The sequence below is a fragment of the Petromyzon marinus genome, chromosome 3 (genome assembly GCF_048934315.1).
Source record: "Petromyzon marinus isolate PM22_M1 ecotype Great Lakes invasive population chromosome 3, UKy_Petmar_22M1.pri1.0, whole genome shotgun sequence".
NCBI lineage: Eukaryota > Metazoa > Chordata > Hyperoartia > Petromyzontiformes > Petromyzontidae > Petromyzon > Petromyzon marinus.
Genome location: NC_133669.1, coordinates 423311 through 436043, shown reverse-complemented (window position 1 = coordinate 436043; position 12733 = coordinate 423311). Strand labels below are relative to the sequence as shown.

The 12733-nt window shown below is 40.2% G+C and overlaps 1 protein-coding gene across 5 annotated transcripts in view; it reads left to right on the top strand.

Annotated features, from left to right (window-relative positions):
- Positions 1-12733, top strand: part of MCPH1 (microcephalin 1) — a 121254-nt gene that overhangs the window by 14622 nt on the left and 93899 nt on the right. For all 5 annotated transcript variants that reach the window (XM_032969126.2, XM_076071978.1, XM_076071970.1 and 2 more), the window contains exons 10-14: positions 1365-2810; positions 4028-4140; positions 10874-10969; positions 11274-11311; positions 11722-11884. In XM_032969126.2, coding sequence (XP_032825017.1) covers positions 1365-2810; positions 4028-4140; positions 10874-10969; positions 11274-11311; positions 11722-11884 — 1856 coding nt within the window. The remainder of the gene's footprint in view (positions 1-1364; positions 2811-4027; positions 4141-10873; positions 10970-11273; positions 11312-11721; positions 11885-12733) is intronic.

Sequence of the window (12733 nt, the reverse complement as noted above, 5' to 3'; positions counted from 1 at the left end):
TCTTATTTTATTTTATTATTTTATTCTCATTCTACGTGACTTTACTGAAAGAACCAAAGAAGATGAATCCTTGCAGTCACGAAAGCTTTAAATCGAAATTTAATCAAAATATGGTTATGATTGTTGAATACAAACTTATGTTTCGATTGCCTATCTGTTTAAATGGCAAACCTAAGGTACAGTAGCATTATGACACCTCCTTTGCCAGTAACAAGATATAGTAATAGGTTTTACCCTTTTAACTGGCACAAAAACTGACACCTTTATTCAAGGAATCATGTTTGCAATAACCACAACACAAGCAGTCAAAATGCAAACAAAAGAGACAACTCTGATAATAATATGCACTGTCCTTGAATTTGATTGGTCCACACCCGAGACAGCTTTTCTTAGAGCCTAGTCTCCACTGGTGTTGGACCAGAACATTATTGGGGGCTCGGGGTGAGCATTTACATGATGCCTTGAATAAAGGTGTCAGTTTTTGTGCCAGTTAAAATGGTAAAACCTATTACTATATCTTGTTACTGGCAAAGGAGGTCTCATAATGTAAATGTTCACCCCGAGCCCTCAATACTCTGATAGTGCGCTGTTTTTGAGTTGTACGCCTTTTGGCGTCTTCTGGTCCAACACCAGTGGAGACTAGGCTCTAAGAAAAGCTGTCTCAGGTGTGGACCAATCAAATTCAAGGACAGTGCATGTGTTGTGGTTATTGCAAACATGATGCCTTGAATAAAGGTGTCAGTTTTTGTGCTAGTTAAAAGGGTAAAACCTATTACTATATCTTGTTACTGGCAAAGGAGGTCTCATAATGTAAATGCTCACCCCGAGCCCTCAATACTCTGATAGTGCGCTGTTTTTGAGTTGTACGCCTTTTGGCGTCATCTGGTCCAACACCAGTGGAGCCTAGGCTCTAAGAAAAGCTGTCTCGGGTGTGGACCAATCAAATTCAAGGACAGTGCATATTATTATCAGAGTTGTCTCTTTTGTTTGGATTTTGACTGCTTGTGTTGTGGTTATTGCAAACATGATGCCTTGAATAAAGGTGTCAGTTTTTGTGCCAGTTAAAAGGGTAAAACCTATTACTGTACAGTAACATATTAAGTCATGCTTAAAATATGTTTCCTAGTTTAAAAAAAAGAGATGTATCTCAATGTGTTTTTACCGAATTAAATACACAACTATATCTTTATTTAGCATGTACTTTCAAATACATTTTTTTTGCATAACTAGTGCACGTAAATGTTTATCTTCATTTGGTGAAATGTTATAAAACTAAACAGAATGTAGTAATGAAACCAATCATCGTGATCGTCAATTACATGTCGATGCAATCATCCTAAAGGGGAGTTTTGTTCTTCGCTCAGGAGAAGAGTCTGAACCAGGAGAGGAGGAATTGTCAACACCGAGCCCTTGTCACAGTTTTGTAGCGGACTCTGATGTCTCCCTGGATAACAGTCGCATGAAATCAAAACAGCGTTCCGTCTCCGAAAAGGATTCTTCCTTCTCGCACGCCGTAGTGCAAGAGACACCAAACGTGTCACCTCTTGGAAGCTCAAATGCTACTGAATCAAATAGCAGTCATAGACATCCTCAAAAATCGAGAAGAAAACGCTTGGAGAATATTGTCACGTCTGATCAAAACAGGGGAGAGGTTTGCCAGCATCAAACTTCGACAGGGAATTGTAGAAATTCTTCAGAACTCAGTTCCTTTGATCTCGCTGATGTTCTCCCAGTGCCTTTATGTACTGATATGGAGATGCAGAGCTCCTCCACCAATATAGGGTCACTGACAGACACTGTTAGCAAGACAAGTTCCAATTCCCAGGACAAAAATACCTGTGGTGGACATAACTCTTCTGATGACATCCCGGTTACCGGTGAAGTGCGTATGGAAACAGCCACTTCTGAGAGATACAAGGCTACTCGTCTTATTCGAGAAAATATTGCTGCACATGAAGAAGATATGGTAGAAGGTGATCTGGCACCAATAGTTCATTCTAATTCAGCTTGCGGAATGGGTTTTCATTCTGAACAATCTGCAGCAACTTCTGCAGTGTTTGAAACAAGTAGGAAGAGGACACACGTTGAGTATACCAGGACACCAGAGTCCGCAAGGTCGAGGAAGAAGCAAAAGTCACAGCAAGTTCCAGAATCTCCAAGTTCTGGCATAATTTTAGACTGTATCTCACCATTCGACGATTACTTCTTGCCAGAAAATGTTCAAGAGCTAGCGCCAAGGAATCAAGACGTTATTAAAAGGGTCTCTGCCTTGTTTGGCACACCAAAAACTAATACAAATAGTCGACGAGAGAGCCAAGATGGATCTAAAATCACAGGAGGTAGACTCGTTTCATTAGATGGCCCAACTAGAACTTCCAGTAATCCACAGCAACAGAGAATTGACGAAGAGCCTCAAATGAAGCCCCAATCAAAAAAAACGCGTGGGCCTGATATTGTTGGTAAAACGACTGCCACTCATAGTATCACAAATAACAAAGGTGTTAAGAAGTTTAGGCTTTATTCTGTGAAACAGGAAGGATACTTAGCTGAAGTGACCTACACAACCCATGTGGTACGACGGGAGAGTCCAAGGCCACCTGTTGAACAGGAGAAAAAAGATACCGATACAGACAGCACGGTTTCAGACTTGTGTGGATATGATGCATCCGGCAATGACCGTCTGGCACAGAATTCCGAGTCGGGAAAGGAAAGTCCAACAATAAACACAAATATTCCCAGTTTTCCAGACATTGTGGGATCCCGACAAGTTTCTGTGCAGAAGGAAGATCCCGTTGTCTCAAGGCACCAAGGTATGAAGCATTTACACTTTGCTAAAGCAAAATAGCACATTTGTAATATAAAACACTGCCTCGTGCCACTCTTCATTGTTTTAGCAGATGTTAAGCATCCATTATTAAGTATATTAATGATTTGTACATATTAATACGAGCCTCTTTTTATGAACTTAAAAACAATGTTAAGAGAGGCAAACATTAAAACAATGCTTTTTTGTGCTTCTATTTTCAAGAGACTACACATACAATGTTGCTAGGATAATATGTTGAATTGCTTATAATCCATACAAGCTTTATTACAGTTACAACTTATATCTGTAAATTTTTATATACATTTCGGCAAATAGTTGTTAATGACTTCTGTTTGCAAACTGAGTGGTGAGGCCTTTAGGCATGCCTGCTTAATGTTTACTGAAGTAAAATGGGCAGTCACTTCACATACATCAGTGAATTGCATAATGATTTATAATATTTTGCAAACTTCAGACAAGCACTGATAAGCCAGTGATATACTGTAATTTTTTACAAGATGTTCATTGAACATCTGTTAATATCCATTGGTAACAGTTAAATGTTTACTGGCATATGTTGTGGACCATATCTATAAAATATGGGTGTGACTAAGCTCATCGTTTATCATGGGTCACTATACTGAGAACCTCTGTATGGAAAGTTTGCAGTGGTTATACAATGCATTACACAAAGAGCATCATATACACTTGCATGTGTATTCTCTGCATGTCCAGTAAGAGTTTATACATTGAGATACAAATGTAGGGAACACCCGAGTGACTCAACATTGACCACTTGGCACAGTGAGCCACCGTGGGTCGCCTGCATAGAACATTAGATACAAACACAAATGAGATAATAATTAGTGTTAATCTCGAAATCGTAATACTTGACATTTTTCGATGTGTGCGCACCAGTCCTACGTGACCACCCAATGCGTAAATTGTGGAATCTGTTTTTTCGTATATCAATAATTGTGGGTTACTTTGTTTCAAACCAGTGTTCTTCTATGTATAGAAACTTGTTATCACCAAAGCAATGTGGAATTTCTCCCAATAACTCAGGGCTAGAAACCGATGTTGATTGCTGGCGATGGTCATTGAAGCGATGCATCACTAACTTTTAAAATGCCTTGTTTAAATAGCAATGACATTATAATCTTGTTTAGTTGCAAACCATTTTGCAGGGTAACAAATGTGGAAATTGTTCTTTTATTGCAGAAAAGCCATCGAGTGGTGCAGAGAGGGCCCAGAAAGGTCCCAGAAGGTCTGGGAGGCTGAAACTCATGGTGACAATGAAAGAATCTGAAAAGCCAAAGAATGATGGAAAGCAGGTTGGTAAATGACAAAAACACATTTCTAGAACATGTTTAACATCTGTGCTGCCGGGAAAGTATATGTAAATTGAGAATGGCTGTAAATTACCATTGTAATTTTATCTTTTTCCAACAAAGGCTGTGAAATTTTGATTTAAAGCTTTCGTGACTGCAGGGATTCATATTCTTGGTTCTTTACCGAAAGAACCAAGAATATAAAGGCTGTGAAGTTAGATTTTCTCATGCGTACTCTAGACTTATTGGGTCAGGTTTAACACCCAGGCATGCAAATATCCAACACATCTAGAATGTGGTTGCATTGCTATACCAGTCAAGGTTTACTTTCTTTGGCAGCATAAAATAAAACATGGATATGCTTTCATGTGATAGAATCTATATATATTTGTAATGAGCCCTATTGGTTAGAGGTATGCTGACATGAGTAATAGAAAATGACAGGTTTCTACCAAAGCAAGATTGGAAATGTGAGCTGCAAATACTTGTTATTTTGAATTAACTTTAGTTCATTATTAATCTAGTAAGACAAAATGCACAGCTCCCTTTCTAATTGTCTTCAAACTCCTTTTGTAGGGAGAAGATTATGATTGAATGAGTCGCACCACTTTCCACCTGGTTGTCAGAAGTCATCGGCTGTAGCTTTGCGAACTTCAAGAAATGTACCGGCAATATGAACCTCAACATTCCTAGAGAAATGTCACATGGAGCACGTGTAATCATTGGCCTTTATTGTTGTACTCCTGCATGGCAAACTGCCTTGTGTAACACCTTCACTAACATAATCTGCATATAGGATATTCTAATCGCATGTTGTATTAAAAATCCTAACTATTAAGTTAGTTTGTGTTTTTTGTGGCCTTGGTGAAGGTATTAACCAAAATGGCTGTTTGTGTAGCCAAGCGCCTTTAGCTATTGATGCACTTTGTGCTCGGCTACTGCGGAATGGCCTCGGACATTGCTCGTCTGTCTAATCCATCAGATGTGTTAGAAAGAGTGATGAAGACGTGTGCAAAAAAAGGATGGGCCCAGATGTAACACAGGCATCCAATGTTTAATTCATTATAAATTATTATACTCATGGTACAAGGAGTGAATCATGTTTGTGCGATAATTTATTATTTATTCAATTTATGTCCCAGTAATATGCTGTTATATGTAGGATATTGGAGTAAATAACAAAATTGAGACAAATGAAATGACAATATAAATTAGATGATCTTGACTTAAAACTTTCGTGACTGCAGGAATTTATATTCTTGGGTCTTTCGGTAAAGTCACTTAGATAGGTTCAAAGAAAATAACAACACAAGCGCTCGTCATCGGGAAGAATGATGACGAGCGCTTGTGTTGCGATCGAAACGTCGTAGTTTTTTGGTTATTTTCTTTAAACCTATCTACGTGACTTTACCGAAAGACCCAAGAATATAAATGAGATGATACAAACATGACAATTATAATTGCGACCCAGCATCGTAACGAGAGCATTGCATCGCCGGAGGCATACATGCGTTGCCTACGTAATGTACGCCCATTCATTGACAAACTTTACAAAAATTACTTCACAGATATTTTGGATAAAATGTAAAAACATACAAATTAGCCAGAACAGGTGTTTTGATGCATGTTATTTGTATTTTAGTATACAGTATTTTATTGAAGAGTTTTTAATGATCCAATAAACTTGTGTTTTAAAATTGTTTGAAGTTTACATTAAAGATGTTTTATTGCTCCATAAAGTTAAATGTTTTTTGAATATAAATCCTAAGATACATTTTACTCAGAATTCACTCTTTGGACACATCTTCTATAAGGTTTGAAAACAATTTTACCACTTAGATTTGCTCATGCTCCAACAGAGCTACAACGCAGACAATATGATGATAACCTTTTCTTTCCTCTTTGGTTTTTTCGGTAAAGTCACGTAGAAATACGAAATAATAATAATAAAATTACATAATAGCATACGACGTTGCGATTGCAACGCAAGCAATCATCATCAGGCACAGAAGAGCTAAATTTAAGAGAGAGAGGAAACAGAACCGCAGATATATATACAGACACCTAAGTAGAGGGAGTTAACACAGACACAAAGAGAGATACACGTATGGAGCACAGAGAGATAGGGTCTCTGTGCCGAAGCCTTAGCATGTAGGGGTGGAGAAGCATGTAGAGATGGAGAAGCACATCAAATCGAACACGATTTAGTAAAATTTGGAAACAATATAATGCAACACAGAGGGTCGGTCAAAACACAATTAACGCATGGTCTGGTTTATTACGTTATTTCAAAGATTACTAAATTATAGGTTAAGTGTGAAAATTTGAGAGAGAGATAAGAACCTATATACGGAGACACAAAAAACAGACATAAAACTAGAGAGAGAAGAAGCAGAGACACAGAGAGGAATATAATACAATACAGCGTAGATAGCAGGCCAACAACAGTCAACACTCTACCTGGCTGATTACGTTCCTCTAAGGATTGCTAAATTTAAGAGAGTGATAGAGTACAGATCGCAGACATATATAGACATCTAAGCAGAGAGAGTTAGCACAGAGACATACAGATAGAGACACACATATGGGACACAGTGAAACTGTCTCTGTGCCGAAGCCTTAAATAGAGGGAGAGGGGGGGGGGCAGAGACTGAGAGATAAAGGGATACAAATTAGCAGGGACTGACTTGGAGCAAGTGGAGGCACACCACACACATGTCGCCGCAGCGTGGGGAAGGGCACAAAATCAGCATGTACCAAGGGAACGTGGGGCAGAGCGGGGGGGGGGGGGAGATACAGATTAGCATGCCCACAGGGACTGCGGAGAGAGACAAGACACATACACGTAGACACAAAGGCAGAAACACAGGGCGAGACAACACAGAGACACAAACTTAAGTTAAGTGTGACATTTGAGAGAGAGACAAGACACATACACGGAGACACAAAGGCAGTCGCCTTGAATTCAAAATATAACACATCTACCATATGTGTAGTTATGGTTTTAATACGGCGGTACACGTGGAGTATATGACGGTTAATGTCATCATTGAAACTGTTAGTAAAAGTAAATGGGCTTGGGCAGGTTACATCGTGGAAAGGGACAATGAATATTGATGGAATGGAACGTGTCCAAGAGGAGGAGCTCCAACGAGATGGAGCGATTAAATCGGCTCCTTTTGATGTGCTGGCTGGATTATTGCATTGCAGGAGCTGCTAATTCTGAAGTGCATATAATTCCAACTGCCTGAAAGACATTTCCCAAAATATAACTGTATCCATAAATGTACCTTTGTTTTCTGTTATTGTTTAAAACATGAGTATATAAAGGACGTATTTGTATAGTGACATTAAATTAAGGTATACTCTTCCACGAGGGAAAAAAACCAACACGATATTTGTGAGCGAGTTGATTTTTCGGTTTGCAAGCAGGACATGTATGTTGTGCATGGTGGAGGAAGCCTGAGAGCCAGCTGTGTACACTACACGTTATTTAGTTTTATGAGGGGAGCGACTTGAAGGAATTGCGTAGCACTTGCCAACACAAAGAAAAATGTTTACACAGCAGGGGAATTGTCGCTTCTTTTTTTGTGTTAAGCTTGGATTCAATTTTGAGTAAAAACATATATGTGGGAGCCCTGAGTAATGGTGAACATCGGAACAACGTTGGTCGTTAAGGACGCTTATTATGCGTGCGTTTAGGAGGTGATTTCATCACTTCTGTGGGTTTGCAAGCATTGCCTTGACGATCTGCGGTGTGAGTAAGGACAGAATATCAAACACTAACGCTGCTAAGGATTGTGCGATCTTTAGTGCGAGTTCACAGAGTGCACGCTTTCATAGTTTACAAATTCATAGTTACACAACACAAAACTAAGGTAAATAGCGTTAAACCTTTTTTGTTATAAAAGTTAAAGAGTAGCATTTTCTTAAAAAAAAACATTGTACTATTACAATCTAATGTTAGCGCTAAGGCGAGTTGTAATACTTTATTTCCCATTCCTACACGTTCAGTCAGAGCTTCACTTGAGTTTGATTGGCACAGACCTGTTGAATACTTTGCAAGCTCCGGATCGACATGTAAATACGAATGGAAAAATTCCGGATAGTTCAATAATAGAAAATACAGCTGCGAGAGGGCTTCGTCAAGGAGACAACATGCTGAGAAATGTGGCCATCGTGTTGCTGAACTGAACGCAGGCAACCGTGAACAGCGGCGCTGTTAAAAGGCAATGCCAAAAGCTCGTTTAGTGAATGCAAAACCCAACACGTTACTCAAATGACACTGGCCTAAAAGGAAAATGTACAAATTATAATAGGCAAGCAGAAAACATCCTCTTGCTTTAATTATTGATTACAATATACGTATTGAGCACAGTGTAATATAAAGCCTTGCAAGTTATTTCCCTGGCACACTTGAAGTTTTTCTTTTTTTAGTTGCTTGAAAACAAACTGTGAACGTAGAAGGTGATCGTACTGTTGCCGTGTAAAATGGTTCTTTATTAATAGTACTGGTCAACTGATTTCGTTTCTCACAATCTACAATGTCAGTTATACTTCCGTAGAAACTTTTTTTAGCGTCAATTGTATCCAATATTTCACGACTTTCGAGAAGTGTAGAAACTCTTGTTAAGACAGTAATTCAAGAGTCATGAGCAATCTTGGGGATGTGGTGAATGTAAGCTGCATGTACAGTCGAAGGCCACTGATATGACTTAGCTTAGATATCAAATGCAGGGTGCTGGGCTGACTCAAAGGATAATACTGCTCCTATGCATTATTTCATCATCAATACCATCATCATCACCACCCATGATCGGTCTGCTGCTGGATGATGGCTTCGTGCGCACGAGTTGTCGTCATTGCTCCATCTCCACGGCGGATGCCCTCTCGGGTGCTCGTCTCTCCGTTGGCTGTTACTCAGGCGTTAGTCTCCTCTACAACAGCACTGCAGCCTGCTGTCACCCTTTATATTTCATGCTGCAGCCAGTCTGCCTTCAGTAACATGCTCTTGGTATACGTACCCTGGTTACTGTTACAGCTGTCTCTCTCCAAGAGGTGTCTTGAAGTTAAATAGAACATGTAGAGGCCAGACAACCACATGAGCAAGCAGGGTTTAGGTAAGGTGTTTCTACCATCAACCATATCCACACAAACTGACATCACATCACGAAGTATTATGCCTAGCCTTTGCAGAGTGTGAAATGCCATGCTTTTATGTGGTCATCTAAACTCTCACAAACCATGGGAATCTGTGGGACTGCACTCGACTGGATGAGGGCGTTTCTTTCTGATTGCTCCCAAAAAATACCAATGGGTCCCAATTCCTCTTCAGCCTGGCCAGTTGCCAACAGAGTCCCGCAGGTTCTGTATTATCTCCCCTGCTATTTAACATTTCTATTAAGCCACTGGGACAACTTTTCACCAGTACACAGATGATACTCAGCTTTACCTTGAAATTCGGGATGAGCAGCTGAATGTCTGGCAATTGGTTGAAACTGAACCCACATAAAATAGAACACCTGCTGGTTGGGCTGGAGTATAGACTTGGTGACCTGAGGCGTATGAAATCGTTTTTAACTGTTGATCAAACTTCTCCTCTACTCGTCAATAGAACTACAAGTCTGGGCTTGGTGTTAGATAATGCCCTGTATTTTTATCCCTGGATAAAACAAGCAGTAAAAACCTGTCTGTTGCACCTATGGACCATCAAAACGGTCTAACCATTTCTCTGTGGTGGAGATTGTGCTCCTGTTCTGAGTGCCCCGGTAACGTCTCGCCTCCACGATGGTAATCATTGGGAGTGTCGCGATGTCCAGTCCGACTGCCACCGGGCATTCAGAATGCCTCAGCGCGATCCTTGACCGCCGATCCCATCGGGACCCAGATTTTCCGAACTGCACCGAATCCTCCATTGGCTTCCAGTTGAGCTCCGTGCACAGTATAAATTACTGTTTTATTCACAGCTTCCTCCTCACTATTTGACTGAGAAACTGCAGCCCCACAGTAATCCTGTCAGAAGTTTGAGGTCCTCAAACCCCTTGTCTCTCTGTCAGCCACGCGATGATCAAAACCACTGTGGAGTTCAAGTTGGTTCACTCCTTTGTCCTCATATTTAGAACACTGCCTGACCTTGAGATTCTCTCTTTTAGAAATAAATTAAAACTATTATTTCACAAGTTATCTTCACTCAATTTGGAGAAATGTGGTCATTTGTTTTGTTATGAGAAGGCAGTGTCAATGACGTGTGTTGACCATTTTGAAGAAGGTACTGTTATTTTGCCTCATTTCTAATATATATCAAACCTTGTGTTGCTTACGCACGTGTCTGTGACATTTATTGAAAGTTGTTTTGTTACACTGTACAGCGCTCGAAAACCTCTTTATGATCAATTGCGCTTTTTCCATTATAAAAATAAATATTTAATTGGTAATGTAATGAATGGATGCTTTATGCATTTAAATTGCATTATATTCCTTGAATACTCAAGTTAACGGCTCAATAAAGATATTTTGAACGGACACAATCTGTGCTTTAAGTAGGGCTTCGTACTTACATGGCTTGATTTTTTTTTTATTTTACAGATCTAACATGCAAATTTAAGTCTGCTTATTTTCAATGTTTTATTGACTCTGCAAACGTGTTCGAGTGGCTGTTTTTAAAAACAATAATTATTATATCCGTTTGCTTTGGATGAACATTTTGTCTTGTTTCCTGTGTGTGGTATTTTTGCAGAATCTTCCACGGTCGCTTGCCCTGAGGAGGCAGCCGCCTCAGAAGAAGAGCGCCGTGTCTGGGAGAAGGCACACGGCCAGCGCAACACAGCGTCGAGTGCGGACCGCACAGCCACAAATACCGCACGGTTACCTCAGGGAAATAATTTACGGATCAAATGTTACCTTTTCCTGATGATGTAAAATATCTTATGCAAGATTAAACTACGGGTCGTTTGCTTGATTTTGCCCTGATTTTACGTGTAAAAATATATATATCACCAACTTCCCGACTCGTGTATCTATGGCGACTCCAGTTTAGATGAAAGTTGTTTAATATTTATGTTGTACACAGCAAGTCACTTCAATTAAATGTCGACTTTTTTTCATTTCCTTATTAATTTTTTTGTCTTTTCATTCAGCAAAGGCAATCGTTGGTGTTGACAAGCCTGCACACTGAGTGAGTGTATTTTTGCAATCATCATTATAAAGTGGTGCAACTATTGAAATGCTGGATGATTTAATACTTTAAAAAACGAGTTTAAAAACAGTCAAGAAATGTCCTTAAAAGTTAACATTCTGAGTGGGTTTGCCAACTGAGCTACAAAAACTGCGACATGGCAATAAGAATATCTTACAATACAGGAATAGAGGAGAACTACATGTCCATGCTTTGTCTTGAGTGAGTGGAGTATGTTTATTATTACGCAACTGACAAAAACAGAGACTTTTAACTTCCTGGGAAGACTTAAGAGATTTCCCAGGGCAACAGCTGCCTCAAAACTACGACTTCCTGGGAAAACCAGACCAGGTGGCAACTCTCTTTGTGAGTCGAGTGTCTGATCTGTCGTGGCATGGCTGTGCGCGCAGGGAGCAGAGCAGGGTGCACCGTGTGGTGAGGAAGCTGGGTGGCTTCGAGCTCAGCGAGGACGTGCAGGAGAGCACCACGCATGTGGTGCTGGGATCACCGCGCCGCACGCTCAATGTGCTGCTCGGCATCGTGCGTGGCTGCTGGCTGCTCTCGCTTGCTTGGGTGAGGCGGCCTTCGTAATGTCCGGAGCCACGGGATCCATGGCCCCTTCCTGCTGCGATCGCGAGGATCGCATCGCCGTGTTTTAATTCGTCTGCCCGCGAGCCTTTATCTTAGGCCTGAATCCTTGGCTTGGGGCCTGGATTTCTCACTTAGTCCTCCAGCCTGTGTTCCCAGCTCAGCTTCCCACTGCATAGTTGGCAGTGTTTCTGTCTTGTGTGTCCTGCGTGGCCTGCCTCACCTAATCTTTTGATCAAGTTCGATAACTGCAGCTGTGTTTGCATTGAGAAATGGCAGCACATTGAAGATCATAAGTGTTGACATGTTGAGTCAAGATGATACAACTGTAACTTTAACTTTGTTGTCGTGGTCCAAGACAAACACGATTGTGATATTAATATCATGACCTCATGATGTATACCTCAAGTTGTTTTATTGTGCGTTTTGTAATTTGCTCAACCTTTAGAAAATAAACTTTGCATGGCCTGTCAAGTCAGGATCACGTAATAAATACTCACCATTTTCAGCACTGACATTGCCTTATAACATTCAATGTAAATCAGGCTGTGTTTCAGTAAATGCTCTTGCAGAGTATAGAGTTCACATTAACCATTCATATGTCCATTAAAACTGTTCGTATGTTAACTTCAACTATTCTATTATTATCGAGGCACCACACTCTAAAGTGCAAAACTATCTGTCAGTCAAATTATCTCGGAGTTTTACCTCTGCCAAAATAAACCAAACTCTCCTTTTACAACTCTGAAAATGGCCATTGCCTGAGCGGTTAACCTCCTGTACATTGTTTGATGAGACCACATGACTTGACTAGGTGGTGAAGTTTATGTTTAA